Here is a 16627-nt window from a genome sequence, read left to right as displayed (position 1 = left end):
CTAGCATTGAACCAGTAGTACCCGTCGGAACCTTCTTTTTTGCCCTTCGGGGCACGTGCGCCCAACTCGGGCCTACTGCGTGGAAGGCCTGATGGATCAGACTCTGTTCTGATTCTGCCCTCGGTGCCATGTGAAGTACCCCTTTACAGACCAGCACTTGGTTTGTAATTTGTGCCTTTCCCCAGACCATCCGGAGGAAAATTGTGAGGCTTGTCGATCATTTCGCTCAAAGAAGACTCTCAGAGATCGCAGAGCTAGAAGACTCAAAATGGCGTTGAAAAGCAGTGAACATCTCGACATCGCTGAAGAAGAGCAGGCACAGACAGCAGTCTCCATCCGAGACACAGACTCCGAACAGGAATCGGAGGACAACAGTCCCATCACAACTGGACAGTATGTGAGTATGTCTGCCCCTACACCCCTGTACAAAAGACACTTAAAGGCCTTGGGTACACCACTGCCGAAGGCCATGGTTTGGCCCGAAAAAAGACTGTCGGCGACTGTCCTTTGGGGTCAGCGCAAAAAAAGGCTACTCCTCCGTCTACTTCGGAGTCGAGTACATCTATCAAAGGCTCAGTTTCGGACTCTGCTAAAAAGCTCATTCTTTGGAGTCAAAAATTTGGCAGTCTGCTTCGGAGCCGAGGCCTTCCACTACCTTTTCGGGACTGAAAAAACAACAAACTTCGGAGCTGAAAAAATCCTCATATACAGAGGAACAAGGACTTTTAAAAAAAATTGAGAGAAACCAATAAAACCTCTGAGGAAGAGCCTAAAATTGAGCCCATTTTACAAATCATGTATGAGAGACAATCTAGAATACACATCTATAAAGAGACAGTAAGAATTGTCTCTGCCCCTCCTTTAAAAACAAAAAGAAAGCTGGCTTTCCACGAGGAACTGGACTCTGTACAGCCAGCAGCAAAGGTGCAAAAACAAAAGGAGAAGCCAATATCTATTCATACTTCTCATTCTCCACAATTATCTGTCTCACCTCACACCAGCCCAGCACCAATGCCTTCTCCAACACATTCACTATATTCACAGTGAGATACGGCAGACCCATGGGATATTTATGACCCTGATCTGTAGGAAGTTGGCTCTGTATGTACTATTTCAAAGTAAGAAATAGCATGCACAGAGTCCAAGGGTTCCCCTTAGACATAAGATAGTGGCAAAAAGAGATAATTCTAATGCTCTATTTTGTGGTAGTGTGGTCGATCAGTAGGCTTATCAGAGGGTAGTGTTAAGCATTTGTTGTAAACACACAGGCAATACATGGGAAACACACACTCAAAGACAATTCCAGGCCAATAGGTTTTTATATAGAAAAATATATTTTCTTAGTTTATTTTAAGAACCACAGGTTCAAGATTTACAAACAATACTTTAAATGAAAGGTATTTCACTTAGGAACTTTGAATAACCACCTACAGGGTTCAAAGTTGGGTCCAAGGTAGCCCACCGTTGGGGGTTCAGGGCAACCCCAAAGTTACCACACCAGCAGCTCAGGGCCGGTCAAGTGCAGAGGTCAAAGTGGTGCCCAAAACACATAGGCTTCAATGGAGAAGGGGGTGCCCCAGTTCCAGTCTGCCAGCAGCGAAGTACCCGCGTCTTCGGAGGGCAGACCAGGGGGGTTTTGTAGGGCACCGGGGGGGACACAAGTCAGCACAAAAAGTACACTCTCAGCGGCACGGGGGCAGCCAGGTGTAGAGTGCAAACAGGCATCAGGTTTGCAATGGAGTTCAATGGGACACCCAGGGGTCTCTTCAGCTAAGCAGGCAGGCAAGGGGGGGGGGGGGGGGCTCCTTGGGGTAGCCACCACCTGGGCAAGGGAGAGTGCCACCTCGGGGTCGCTCCTGCACTGGAGGTCGGATTCTTCAGGGCCTGGGGGCTGCGGTGCAGTGTCTTTATCAGGCGTCGGGTTCTTTGAAGCAGGCAGTCGCGGTCAGTGGGAGCCTCTGGATGTGTGGGGGATCAAATGGGTCAACTCTGGTTACTCACGGGCTCGCAGTCGCCGGGGAGTACTCCCTTTAGTGTTGCTTCTCCACAAGTCGAGCCGGGGGCGTCGGGTGCAGAGTGCAAAGTCTTACGCTTCTGGCGGGAAACGTGTGTTCTTTCAAAGTTGCTTCTTTGTTGCAAAGATGTTTCTTCTTTGGAGCAGAGCCGCTGTCCTCTGGAGTTCTTGGTCCTTTTAGATGCAGGGTAGTCCTCTGAGGCTTCAGAGGTCGCTGGACCCTGTGGAACGCGTCGCTGTTGCAGTTTTTCTTGAAGTGGGGAGACAGGCCGGTAGAGCTGGGGCCAAAGCAGTTGGTGTCTCCGTCTTCTCTGCAGGGCTTTCAGGTCAGCAGTCCTTCTTCGTCTTAGGTTGCAGGAATCTAGTTTCCTAGGTTCTGGGGCGCCCCTAAATACTGAATTTAGGGGTGTGTTTCGGTCTGGGAGGGCAGTAGCCAATGGCTACTGTCCTTGAGGGTGGCTACACCCTCTTTGTGCCTCCTCCCTGAGGGGGGCACATCCCTATTCCTATTGGGGGAATCCTCCAAAATCAAGATGGAGGATTTCTAAAGTCAGGCGTCACCTCAGCTCAGGACACCTTAGGGGCTGTCCTGACTGGTGGGTGACTCCTCCTTGTTTTTCTCATTATCTCCCATGGACTTGCCGCCAAAAGTGGGGGTTGTGTCAAGGGGCGGACATCTCCACTAGTTGGAGTGCCCTGTGGCATTGTAACACAAAGCCTGAGCCTTTGAAGCTCACTGCTAGGTGTTACAGTTCCTGCAGGGGGGAGGTGTGAAGCACCTCCACCCAGAGCAGGCTTTTGTTTCTGTCCTCAGAGAGCACAAAGGCCCTCACCACATGGGGTCAGAAACTCGTCTCTCAGCAGCAGGCTGGCACAGACCAGTCAGTCCTGCACTCAACAATTGGGTAAAATACAGGGGCATCTCTAAGATGCCCTCTGTGTGCATTTGTTAATAAATCCAACATTGGCATCAGTGTGGGTTTATTATTCTGAGAAGTTTGATACCAAACTTACCAGTATTCAGTGTAGCCATTATGGAGCTGTGGAGTTCGTTTTTGACAGACTCCCAGACCATATACTCTTATGGCTACCCTGCACTTACAATGTCTAAGGTTTTGCTTAGACACTGTAGGGGCATAGTGCTCATGCACCTATGCCTTCACCTGTGGTATAGTGCACCCTGCCTTTGGGCTGTAAGGCCTGCTAGAGGGGTGACTTACCTATGCCACAGGCAGTGGGAGGTTGGCATGGCACCCTGAGGGGAGTGCCATGTCGACTTAGTCATTTTCTCCCCACCAGCACACACAAGCTGGCAAGTAGTGTGTCTGTGCTGAGTGAGGGGTCCCTAGGGTGGCATAAGACATGCTGCAGCCCTTAGAGACCTTCCCTGGCATCAGGGCCCTTGGTACCAGGGGTACCAGTTACCAGGGACTTACATGGGTGCCAGGGTTGTGCCAATTGTGGATACAATGGTACATTTTAGGTGAAAGAAGGTTAGCAGGGTCCCAGCACACTTCTCAGTCAAGTCAGTATCAGGCAAAAAGTGGGTGGTAATTGTTTCCTTACATGATTCCATCCCAGATAATGACCCAAATACTTACCCATTAAAATCATCTCCACCAGAAGATACCACTGCATACAACCAGGTCATATCCAGAGCAGTAGCTTAGCATGGGGTAACCATGCAATCAGAGCCACTGGATGAAGATTTTTCATTTAATACCCTATCTTCTACACATTCCTAGTACCAATGTTACCAGGCATGGTAAAACACGCAGACCAGATTTTTAGCGAGCCTGTAAAATCTAGGATGATCACACCTAGAATCGATAAAAAGTATAAGCCTGCACCCTCTGAGCCAGATTACATTACTCACCAGGTCCCTCTAGATTCAGTAGTTGTCAGTGCAGCAAGAAAGAGGGCAAATAGCCAGTCTTCAGGAGATACACCTCCTCCTGATAAGGAGAGCAGAACATTTGAAGCAGCCGGGAAAAGAGTTGCTACACAGGCAGCAAATAAGTAGAGGATTGCAAATTCTCAGGCACCTCTAGCCCACTATGATAGGACCCATTGAGATGAAATGCAGGATATTATACAGCATCCCCCAAAAGAACACCAGAAGAAGGCACAGCAAGTAGTAGAAGAGGGGCAAGTGATCAGTAATAATCAAATAAGATCTGCCCTTGATGTTGCTGATACAGCTGCAAGGAGCGTAAGCACTGCCATCACAATCAGAAGACATGCATGGCTGTGCTCCTCTGGTTTTATATCAGAAATTCAACAGGCTGTACTTAACATGCCTTTTGATAAAAAGCACCTCTTTGGCCCAGAAGTGGACACCACTATTGAAAAACTAAGAAAGGGCTCAAATACTGCGCAAGCAATGGGCGCTTTGTACACCACCCCATATAGAGGTTAATTTCGCAGGCCACAGTTCGGGGAGGTTTTAAACCACAATCCTCAGAGGCTTCCATCTCCCAAACAAAGCAACCACAACAAACCCAGTATCAACGCGGTGGGTTTAGAGGATCATATAGAGGTCAATACTTTAGAAGTAGAGGTAAATTCCAAACCTCTAAACAAACAACAACACAACCTAAACAGTGACTTCCTTCCCTCCCTTCCGCGCTACACATCTCCTGTGGGGGGAAGACTACAGCAGTTACACTCTCATTTGCAAAATATCACCACAGACAACTGGGTATTATCAATTATCCACAACGGCTATTGCCTAGAATTGATAACCACCCCTCCAAACATTCTGCCAAGATATCAAAAGTTGTCCCCCGAACATACAGTTCTGTCACAAAAAGAGGTACAATCTCTACTGTTCAAACAAGCTATATAATTAATTCCACAGTCCCAACAAGGAACAGGAGTATACTCACTATACTTCCTAATTCCCCCAAAAGATGGCACCCTCAGGCCCAGATTAGACCTCAGGCCCCTCAATCTATACATCTTGCCAGAGCAATTTCACATGATAACTCTGCAAGATGTTATTCCACTACTGCAAAAACAAGATTTTATGACTGCTCTAGACCTCAAGGATGCGTATTTCCACATACCCATCCACCCAGCTCACAGAAAATACCTCAGGTTTGTCATAGTAGGAAAACACTACCAGTTCAAAGTGTTGCCATTTGGCATAACAACAGCTCCAAGGGTGTTCACAAAGTGTCTAGCATTAATAGCGGCATACTTAGGAAGACAGCACTTCCATGTCTTTCCATATCTAGACGATTGGCTAATAAAATCAAGCAATCTTACACAATGGCAAAAACATACTCGTTATGTGATAGAAACCCAGCACACACTAGGGTTTTCTATAAGCTACAAAAAGTCACACCTCCAACCAGCACAAGTACAACCGTAGCTAGGTGCTATCCCAAATACTCAACTAGCTCTAGCATATCCAAATATACAAAGGATACAAGCTTTCCAAAATATAATACCACTCATACAACCAAATCAAAAATATACTATAAGATTTATCATGAAGATTCTAGGAATGATGGCCTCTTGCATAGCAATAGTCCCACATGCAAGATTAAACATGAGGCCCTTACAACAGTGCCTTGCACAACAATGCTCACAAGCACACAGTCAAATTCAAGATCTAGTGTTGATGGACCACCAAACACATATGTCCCTTCAATGGTGGAATCGCAGCAGTTTAATGAAGGGGCGGTCGTTTCAAGACCCTGTGCCTCAGACCATAATTACAACAGATGCATCAATGATCAGTTGGGGAGGTCACCTAAACAATCAAACCATTGAAGGTCAATGGGATTTCAAACAGGAACAGCTACACATAAACCACTTAGAATTATTAGCTGTGTTCCTTGCCCTAAAAGCATTTCAACCTCTTCTCAAACAGAAGAATGTTCTCATAAAAACAGACAACATGACAACAATGTACTATCTCAACAAACAGGGAGGGACACATTCATCTCAGCTGTCCCTTCTAGCCCAAACAATTTGGAAATGGGCAATTCAGAATCAAATTAATCTACTAGCACAATACATTCCAGGAATAGACAATCATTTGGTAGAACTCCTCAGCAGAAATCACCAACAAACACATGAATGGGAGATTCACTCCCAAGTACTTCAAAGGTACTTTCAAAAGTGGGGAACACCAGACATAGATCTATTTGCATCAAGCAAAAAAGCAAAATGCCAAAACTTTCCACCCAGACACCCACATCCCTTATCCAAGGGCAATGCTCTATGGATCAATTGGTCAGGGATATTTGCTTACGCTTTTCCCCCTCTCCACTTCCTTCTATTTCTAGTCAACAAATTACGTCAAACATGTCACTCAACATGATACTCATAGCACCATCATGGGCACGCCAGCCTTGGTACACAACACTATTAGACCTATCTGTAGTACCTCACTCCAAACAGACCAGATTTGTTAACACAAAACAAAGGTCAAATCAGGCATCCAAACCCCAATGCCCTCAATCTAGCCATTTGGCTCCTGAAGTCATAGAATTTGGTTATTTAAGTCTTCCATCAGAATGTATGGAAGAAATTAAACAAGCACGAAAACCTACTACTAGACAGTGCTAGGCGAACAAGTGGAAAAGATTTGTCTACTATTGTCAGTCTAAAACCATAGATCCACTTACAGCATCTATACAAGTTATTGTGTGCTATTTATTTCATCTAAAAAAATCTAATTTAGCTTTTTCATCCATTAAATACACCTTACTGCGATATCTGCATACTTATAAACGATTCAACATACTTCTCTTTTCAAAGTTCCTGTTATCAAAGCCTTCATGTGAGGATTAAAATGCTTCATTCCTCCTAAAACACCATCTGTTCCATCATGGAATTTAAATATTGTTCTTACCAGACTCATGGGACCACCTTTTGAAACGATGCACTCTTGCCAAATTAAATTTTTAACATGTAAGGTCGCCTTCCTTGTGGCTATTAATTCTTTAAGAAGAGTTAATGAAATACAGGCATTAAGTCTTGAAGAACCTTTTTTCCAAGGGCACCAACATAAGGTTGTACTAAGAACAAATCCAATATTTCTACCAAAAGTAGTATCTCCTTTTCACATCAATCAAACAGTGGAATTGCCAGTCTTCTTTCCACAGTTAGATTCTGTGGCAGAAAGAGCTCTTCATACATTAGATCTCAAAAGAGCTCTTATGTACTACATAGACAGAACTAAAGATTTTAGGAAAACAAAGGAACTTTTTGTTGCTTTGCAACAACCACATACAGGCAATCCTATATCAAAACAAGGTTTAGCAAGATGGATTGTTAGATGTATACAAACATGTTGTATCAAAGCAGAGAGTCAACTTTTGATCACTCCTAAAGCACATTCTACAAGAAAGAAAGGTGCAGCAATGGCTTTTTTTTAAGGAAACATACCAATAGTTGATATATGCAAAGCAGCTACATGGTCCACCCCTCATACATTTACAAACCACTACTGTGTTGGTGTTTTCACAGCAACAAGCCACTGTAGGCCAAGCTGTCTTAATGACTTTATTCCAAACAATTTAAACTCCTACAGGCTAGCCACCGCTTTTTTGGAGGACTAACTGCTTTGTAGTCTATGCATAGCATGTGTATCTGCAGCTACACATGCCATCAAACGGAAAATGTCACTTAACCAGTGTACATCTGTTCGTGGCATGTAGTGATGCAGATTCACAGGCACCCTCCCTCCTCCCTGGAAGCCTGTCATTGTTTAAGTTTCTAGCATTTGTACATATGTATATACATTTACATTTGCATGGACATCTCTTTATATTTCTATACTCTATCACTCCTTTCTTCAACCTCTGCGGGGAAAAAAATCTAACAATCGAGTTGATGCCCATGCGCAAGGGAACCGAGAGGAGGAGCCACTCAATCCCGTGACTCTGAAAAGACTTCTTCGAAGAAAAACAACTTGTAACACTCCGAGCCTAACACTAGATGTCGGAAGGGATACGCATAGCATGTGAATCTGCAGCACTACATGCCACGAACAGATGTACACTGGGTAAGTGACATTTTCCATAGAGATATATATATATATAATAATGATTGTGTGAGTCCTTATCCTACGAGAGTAGGTTCCCACTTGAATGAGGTTTTCTGGGGTCCTCAGTGGGAGTGGAAATACTCAATATTCAGGAATTCAGTACATATTCCCTTGATGGCGATGGATTACAAGTAAATATTTGTTTTTCATTTTCATTTTTTAGGTTGTATCAATGCTTTTTACATCAATTGCAAAGCTGACGCCTGAGGTAAGTCTTGTATGCATCAATGTATCATAGTGTATTCACTCCATTTGTTGCTGCTATCTTGCCTTGTAGGATTCAAGAGGAGCCTGAACATTTGAATAGAAATATGTCCGATCTTGTAAGACAATGTGATTTTTCCGTTATATATTTTCTATTTCTGAATATTTCTCACTGCCTATGTTAATAAAGCACTTCCAGAGTTCTGCTTGCATGACTGATCGTCACCAACTCTGAAATAGTTTGTTTACTTATCAGTGTAACATATTTGCAGCTTCCAGAAATGCAATGAGAAAATCTTTCTTTTTTTAACCCATTACCAACACTGTGTCAGGAAATGATACAGTTGAATGAGTCCTATGCTGACTTGAAGCAGACAGTTCTGATACATGTACATGTACTCATAAAGAAATGTTTGAACTTGTTGATATAGCTGCACACGATAGGCCCAACTCAGTCTGTTGAACTTAAGTGACTTTTGAAATATAGAGCCAAATGGATGTTTGCAGTTGGCAAAAGGGACGGTTGATGCCCTTCTACCAATTGAAAGACAATCAAATTTGTGTAGTCCCACACAAACCACACTTTACCCTGTCTATGGCTGTAGAAAGCTGGTTCTGAATATACTATATCAAAACGAGATATAGCGCGCACAGAATCCACGGATTCCCCAGAGGCTAAAGTAGACCATTCTAATGCACTCTTTTTTGGTAGTGTGGTTGAGCAGTTAGGCTGATCAGAGGGTAGTGCAAACCATTTGTTGTACACACACAGGCAATAAATTAAGTACACTCAATGACTAACTCAAGGTAAATTGTTTTTATATAGCAAAAACATATTTTGTTAACCCCAAACACCCAACCCCAGCAACATGCAGCCGGACCGGTGCAGAGGTCAAAGTTGGATTTAAAATGGGATCATATGGAGATTGAGGGCACTCGTAATCAGATCTGCTAGCAGGTAAGTACCCCTCGCCTTCGGAGGGCAGACCTGGGGGGTTTAGGAGCACACCAGGTAGGCCACAGTTCGGCACTTAACACACACCCTCAGCGGCACAGTGGCGGACGGCTGCAGGGTGCAAACTTAGCCTCGGGTCCTAATGCTTTCAATAGGGGGACCACAGGGATCACAAAGATGCTGCCGGCTAGGTCCAGGGGTCGGTTCCGGAAAACCACAGGCTGGACAAGGAGGAGGGCTGCCTTCTGAACATTGCTGAACCGGTGTTCGGATTCCCCAAGGTCAAGGGGCTGCGGGTGCAGTGGTACTTTTAGGTGTCGGGAATCTTCGTCCGGTTCTCTCGTGGTCAGTGGGGTCCTCCAGATTTAGGCTGCAGGCATCGTTGTGTTAGACAGGAAGGGTCAACCCAGGGTGGACACTAGGTCAGAATTGGTTGGGGACCAACTTTAGTCAGTTGGGCCACCTGGACACGGGCCGTGGGCATCAGGTGCAGAGTGGGCAGGACTTGCGGATCTGGGTGGTGCTGGAGTTTCTTTCTGGACAGTGCCACTGTTCACTGGAGATCTTGGTTCTCTGGGTTGTAGGCAGTCCTCATGAGGCTTTTAAGAGGTCGCTGGTGTAGGAAGTTGGCTCTGTATATACTATTTAAAAGTAAGAAATAGCGTGCACAGAGTCCAAGGGTTCCCCTTAGACGTAAGATAGTGGCAAAAGTAGATAATTCTAATGCTCTATTTTGTGGTAGTGTGGTCGAGCAGTAGGCTTATCAGAGGGTAGTGTTAAGCATTTGTTGTACACACACAGGCAATAAATGAGGAACATGCACTCAAAGACTTATTCCAGGCCAATAGGTTTTTATATTGAAAAATATATTTTCTTAGTTTATTTTAAGAACCGCAGGTTCAAGATTTACAATTAATACTTTAAATGTAAGGTACTTCACTTAGATACTTTAGGAACTTTGAATGAACACAATAACATGTACAGTCTTTGTAAAAATGGCAATAAGCTATTTCAAAAGTGGACACAGTGCAAAAATCAAGAGTTCCTTGGGAAGGTAAGTAAAGGTTAGTTTTCAAGGTAAGTAAAACACAAGTCTCAAAGCTGGGGCATAGGTAGCCCACCGTTGGGGGGTTCAAGGCAACCCCAAAGTTACCACACCAGCAGCTCAGGGCCAGTCAGGTGCAGAGGTCAAAGAGGTGCCCAAAACACTTAGGCTTCTATGGAGAACAGGGGTGCCCTGGTTCCAGTCTGCCAGCAGGTAAGTACCTGCGTCCTCGGGGGGCAGACCAGGGGGGTTTTGTAGAGCACCAGGGGGGACACAGGAAGGCACAGAAAGTACACCCTCAGCGGCACAGGGGCGGCCGGGTGCAGAGTGCAAACAGGTGTCGGGTTTGCAATAGGTTTCAATGGGAGACCCAGGGGTCTCTTCAGCGATGGAGGCAGGCAAGGGGGTGCTCCTCGGGGTAGCCACCACCTGGGCAAGGGAGAGGGCCACCTGGGGGTCGCTCCTGCACTGGAGGTCGGATCCTTCAGGTCCTGGGGGCTGCGGGTGCAGTGTGTTTACCAAGTGTCTGGTTCTTTGAAGCAGGCAGTCGCGGTCAGGGGGGAGTCTCTGGATACCCTCTGCAGGCATCGCTGGGGGGACTGAGGGGGGTCAACTCGGGCTACTCACAGGGTCATAGTCGCCGGGGAGTCCTCCCTGTAGTGTTGGTTCTCTGCAGGTCGAGCCGTGGGTGTCGGGTGCAGAGTGGAAAGTCTCACGCTTCCAGCAGGAAACGTGTAGTCTTTAAAAGTTGCTTCTTTGTTGCAAAGTTGCAGTTTCTTTGGAACAGGGCCGCTGTCCTCGGGAGTTCTTGGTCCTTTTAGATGCAGGGTAGTCCTCTGAGGCTTCAGAGGTCACTGGACCCTGGGGAATGCTTCGCTGATGCAGTTTTTCTCGAAGTGTGGAGACAGGCTGGTAGGGCTAGGGCCAAAGCAGTTGGTGTCTCCGTCTTCTCTGCAGGGCTTCGGGTCAGCAGTCCTTCTTCATCTTCAGGTTGCAGGAATCTATCTTGCTTGGTTCTGGGGGCCCCTAAATACTCAATTTAGGGGGGTGTTTAGGTCTGGGGGGTTAGTAGCCAATGGCTACTAGCCCTGAGGGTGGCTACACCCTCTTTGTGCCTCCTCCCTGAGGGGAGGGGGGCACATCCCTAATCCTATTGGGGGAATCCTCCATCTGCAAGATGGAGGATTTCCAAAAGTCATAGTCACCTCAGCTCAGGTCACCTTAGGGGTTGTCCTGACTGGCCAGTGACTCCTCCTTGTTTTTCTCATTATCTCCTCCGGCCTTGCCGCCAAAAGTGGGCCCGTGGCTGGAGGGGGCGGGCATCTCCACTAGCTGGGATGCCCTGTGGCACTGTAACAAAGAGGGTGAGCCTTTGAGGCTCACCACCAGGTGTTACAGTTCCTGCAGGGGGAGGTGAGAAGCACCTCCACCCAGTACAGGCTTTGTTCCTGGCCACAGAGTGACAAAGGCACTCTCCCCATGTGGCCAGCAACATGTCTGATGTGTGGCAGGCTGGTAAAACTAGTCAGCCCACACTGGAAGTCGGGTATGTTTTCAGGGGGCATCTCTAAGATGCCCTCTGGGTGTATTTCACAATAAAATGTACACTGGCATCAGTGTGCACTTATTGTGCTGAGAAATTTGATACCAAACTTCCCAGTTTTCAGTGTAGCCATTATGGTGCTGTGGAGTTTGTGTTTGACAGACTCCCAGACCATATACTCTTATGGCTACCCTGCACTTACAATGTCTAAGGTTTTGCTTAGACACTGTAGGGGCATAGTACTCATGCACCTATGCCCTCACCCATGGTATAGTGCACCCTGCCTTAAGGCTGTAAGGCCTGCTAGAGGGGTGACTTATCTATGCCATGGGCAGTGTGAGGTTGGCATGGCACCCTGAGGGGAGTGCCATGTCGACTTGGTCATTTTCTCCCCACCAGCACGCACAAGCTGGAAAGCAGTGTGTCTGTGCTGAGTGAGGGGTCCCCAGGGTGGCATAAGACATGCTGCAGCCGTTAGAGACCTTCCCTGGCATCAGGGCCCTTGTTACCGGGGAACCAGTTACCAGGGACTTACCTGGATGCCAGGGTGTGCCAATTGTGGAGACAAAGGTACAGTTTAGGGAAACAACACTGGTGCTGGGGCCTGATTAGCAGGCCTCAGCACACTTTCAAATCATTACTTGGCATCAGCAAAGGCAAAAAGTCAGGGGGTAACCATGCCAAGGAGGCATTTCCTTACACACACCCATATCAGTACTGCTTTGATAGCTATTCAAAAGGTCAGGAATCTATAGTTAATTGTCTTTATCAGAAGGACAAGTTGCTAACCTTCGGTAATGCTCTTTGTTAGACTTTTTCGGGCCCCACAGATTCCTCACTGACCATCCTTCGCCCTCTTTTGTGGTTGGCTTCTATCCATTGATAAGATCTAAAGTCTAGGATTCTGCACACTGGTCACACCAATTTGCTTTTTGTCTGATGTGCATACAGTCTTCGAAGCAACTGACATCTGCACACGTAAGTGGTGCCTATACAGGCTCTGTATGTCATTTCCGGAGTGGAATAGTGCCAGTGTGGATCATCATGGCACCACCTTCCGGCGTGGAAGACTATTGTTGAAAAAATTCTGGAAGCTGTCTTACACCTGTGGAAAATTAAGAGTGAGGAATATGAAGCTAGTTCAGTGGTCTTTAAACTTTTTTATGCCACGTCCCCCAAAATATTGGGTCCCCCTTCGAATCTTTCACAATTACTCTATTAAGTTGGCAATGTTTAAATGTGTCTAGGCTTATTTAAACATTGCAGTTAAGTTGTCATCTTTTTATAAACACAATCAAATACATTAGACAAACATACTATTCTGATCAGGCAGGCCTTACTATCATGTAAAGTTATCCACAGTGTGATTATTTGAAGTGGGGGTGGGGGTTTTGAAGAGTATTTGGAGTCCCTTCCCTTTTGACACATACTCCCTGCTAGGATATAAATGACAAAATATGTTAGTAATGGCCTGTTACAGAGTGGTTTACTGCCGCTCCTTTTCCCCCCACTTAAAACAAATGCTTCTTTTGGCAAGAGCCTGGCAAGACCTCCCCCCCCCCCCAAATCACTTGAGGCCCCCCAGTTTGAAGACCCCTTAGCTAGTTGGTCTCTACCAGAAAGAACGTTAATGAAGGTAAGTAACTTGTTCTTCTTCAATAGACTTAATTTTGGATTCGTTTCATGGCCTGTTGCGCATGTATCAAATTGAAGTGTTTAATATTTTTATTTAATTTGTATATGAACTTTAAATGTGTAATAGTCTTCATCAATATACATAGATTGACAATGTGCTCAGTCCACAGTATCACACTACATAACATTGTTATTATAATGATACTATCTGCTTCAGTATTCATTTTGTTAAACACTTAAGTTTCTCAATAAAATAAAGATGAGGATATACATTAATACAGTTTAACTAGATACTGTATACCTGACCAGGATTTGTTTTGCATTTCTTAGGCAGCCAATCCATTTTTCAAGTTACTGACCATGTTAATGGAGTTTGCTGGCGGTCCTCCGGGAATGCCTCCTTTTGCGTCATATATTCTGCAAAGAATTTGGGAGGTATGTATCACCTTCATTTAATGTTTTTTTTTTTTTTTTTTTACTTAGTCAGAAGTTACATCTGCACTCTCAACATTTAAGTAATAAATAAAGCAATAGTGTTTAAATCTAATAAACTCTTCTAGCCGCAGATTCCTTACCTTACACTAGAATTATCCCTCAGGTGTCAGACTGGATCTGCAAACGTTTTGTGAGCAGTACAGCTGTGTACCAGTCGGTGATGTTGTTCGGCCCGGTGTTGTATCATCGGCATAGCCTGCGCCGGAAGTAACTTGCACACTGCATTTATATAGATGCAACCCCAGCTCGGTTTCAGTTCTTTTTTTTTTCTGTGCCAGTCAACGCAGATATGGAGAGAGCTACCCATAATCATTTTTTGGCTGAACTTTTTATTACTTTTGTTGAAGTTTTTTTTTCAAGATTTATCTTCTGGTGTGACGGGTATGTCTATCATTAATGCTGGATTCAAGCCTGTGGTGCCTGTCACAGACAGATGTCAGTGTGCTGTCTCCGTGCCTCCCTGAGTTTCCCGGAGCTGAAGTGACCCTTGCCCAACTCTGAGAATTCTATGAGACTGTGCACCTCATATTTGCGTGGCCCATCCCCGCTGGAGAGCATTCAGGTCTCACTGGTTTAGGGGGGAGTGGAGCCTTACTTGTTCACCTCTGGCAGGTCCACCCTCAGCACCAGTCAGGGCCTTTGGATCTACGGATGTATCTAAACCAGTGCTGGTCATATCACTTCAACCTTCCCCGACGGGGTTCCCACTGCTAAGCTTCCACAGGTGTCCTCCCAATTCTTATCCCCAATGCTGACATGGAGCGCAAAGGTTGTTTTTCCGATACCGACTGGGGTTTTCTTTCTAGGCTTGAGACCTATTCTTATTGACCAGGACTTGTTGAAGACTGGGAGGGGCCATTAGACATGGCCCTAAAGAAATGGTGTGAGGAATTGGTGGATGCCACTGAACTGAGGAGGGTGCCACATTTGCTTTGGTGTTGAGGAGGGCAGCCGAGGTCCTCAACCTTCAGTTGCTTTCTGTGGCTGTCAAGACTAACGCCTTGACATAGATGCTTTAACCATGAGTCACTCCTTTAGAACCGCTTCTCCCATTTAATGAAGCCCTTATGGACGTCCTGCTCGGGGTCTGGTCCAAGCCCTGCACAGGGGCTCCTGTGGACAGGACAGTCGGCCTTCGCCATTTTCCCTCCACAGGGGGACCCCTCTTTCTTCATGCAACACCCTACCTTTGAGAGCTTGGTGGTCCAAGCCTCCACTTTCCGAGTAAATCCTGACTCTTTCCCTACTGCCCCACTGGATAGGAAATCCAAAAGGCTGGACACCGTGGGAAAGGCATTGCAGTCTGTGAATACCACATGCCTTTTGGACCATTACACCCTTTCCATTTGGAATTCAGTTGCACAGGTGCTGCCTATGGTCCCGGAGGAGGCTCAGTCCATACTCTGCTAAACTATGTCTGATGGGAGAGACACAGCTAAGTTCATGATCAGATGTGGGCTGGACACGACTGACTAGCTAGGCTGAGCAGTTTCTTTTTCAGTGGCCTTATGGTACCACACCTGTTTGACTTTTCAGAGGATGTCCAAGCTTCGCTAATGAGCATACCCATTGATGGCTCTTGTCTCTTAGGAGAGTAGGCGGACTCAATGGTGAGGCACTTAAAATACAGCAGAGCTCCAGCCAGATCTAGTCCACCTTTTGTGGCCATGGGAGGGGCTTCTAGCTGCGTCTCTACCCACCCAGCCGTCCTGGCCCACAGGCTTCCCAGCTTCGGTGTGGCTGAGGATGCAACACCCACGGATGCCGTGGGTCAGGCAGCCAGAGGTTGGATGAGTCCAATCCCGGCAGCCACAGCGCCCAAGCCTCTTTAGTTTGCCCTGAGACCATTATGGGCCACCAGTAGGCGGCAGGATACGCCACCATTTGCACCAGTGGAGGTCAATAACATCAAACCTCTTGTTTCTCCAGATTGTCTGAAGGGGCTACTCCCTCCCCTTCCTGACTACCCCACCACCAATGCCTCCCACTTATATCAGGCAGATTGAGGACTATCTACCTTTAATCTGCCAGGAAGTACCAACTCTCTCGGCCACAGGAGCCATACACAGGGTGCCAGTATCAGAAGTAGGTTGTGGTTGCTATTCCCACTACTTTCTAGTGCCCAAGCAGGATGGAGACCTTTAACCTGTCCTAGACTTGCGTCCTCTGAATTTTGCATAGGTCTTGTCTGCCCTTGTCCTGAAAGACTGGATGGTAGTATTGGACTTGTAGGACGCTTATTTCCGCATCCCCTGTTCTGCATGCTCACAGATGTTACCTGCGGTTCATGGTAGTTCACAAACACTTTCACTTTGCATTTCTACCCTTTGGTGCCTCCAGCACTCCTCATGTTTTCACCAAGGTGTGATGACAGTGTTTGCAGCTCATCTGCGAAATCAGGGGTGCCAGTGTTTCCCTACATCGACGACTGACTGTGGAAGTCAGGCTCATCCCAGGAAGTCATTTTCCACCTCCAGATTACGGCAAACATCCTGCAGTCGCTGGGTTTCACTATCAACGTGCCAGAATCATACCTGACCCCTTTTCAAGCGATCCCTTTCATCTCGCCTGTTCTCAACACACCACAGTTTCAGGCTTATCCTCCTGAATGGTGAGTCCAGGATATTCAGGCTATGACACCGATGTTTCAGCCTCTATCCTGGATTTCGGTG

At 46.2% G+C, this 16627-nt stretch overlaps 1 protein-coding gene across 2 annotated transcripts in view; it reads left to right on the top strand.

Annotated features, from left to right (window-relative positions):
* Positions 1-16627, top strand: part of USP34 (ubiquitin specific peptidase 34) — a 1940069-nt gene that overhangs the window by 1421154 nt on the left and 502288 nt on the right. For both annotated transcript variants that reach the window (XM_069234398.1, XM_069234397.1), the window contains 2 exons: positions 8242-8286; positions 13791-13895. In XM_069234398.1, coding sequence (XP_069090499.1) covers positions 8242-8286; positions 13791-13895 — 150 coding nt within the window. The remainder of the gene's footprint in view (positions 1-8241; positions 8287-13790; positions 13896-16627) is intronic.

The sequence above is a fragment of the Pleurodeles waltl genome, chromosome 5 (assembly GCF_031143425.1).
Source record: "Pleurodeles waltl isolate 20211129_DDA chromosome 5, aPleWal1.hap1.20221129, whole genome shotgun sequence".
NCBI lineage: Eukaryota > Metazoa > Chordata > Amphibia > Caudata > Salamandridae > Pleurodeles > Pleurodeles waltl.
Note: the sequence above shows the minus strand (reverse complement) of the source record. Positions and strands in the feature narration are given on the sequence as shown.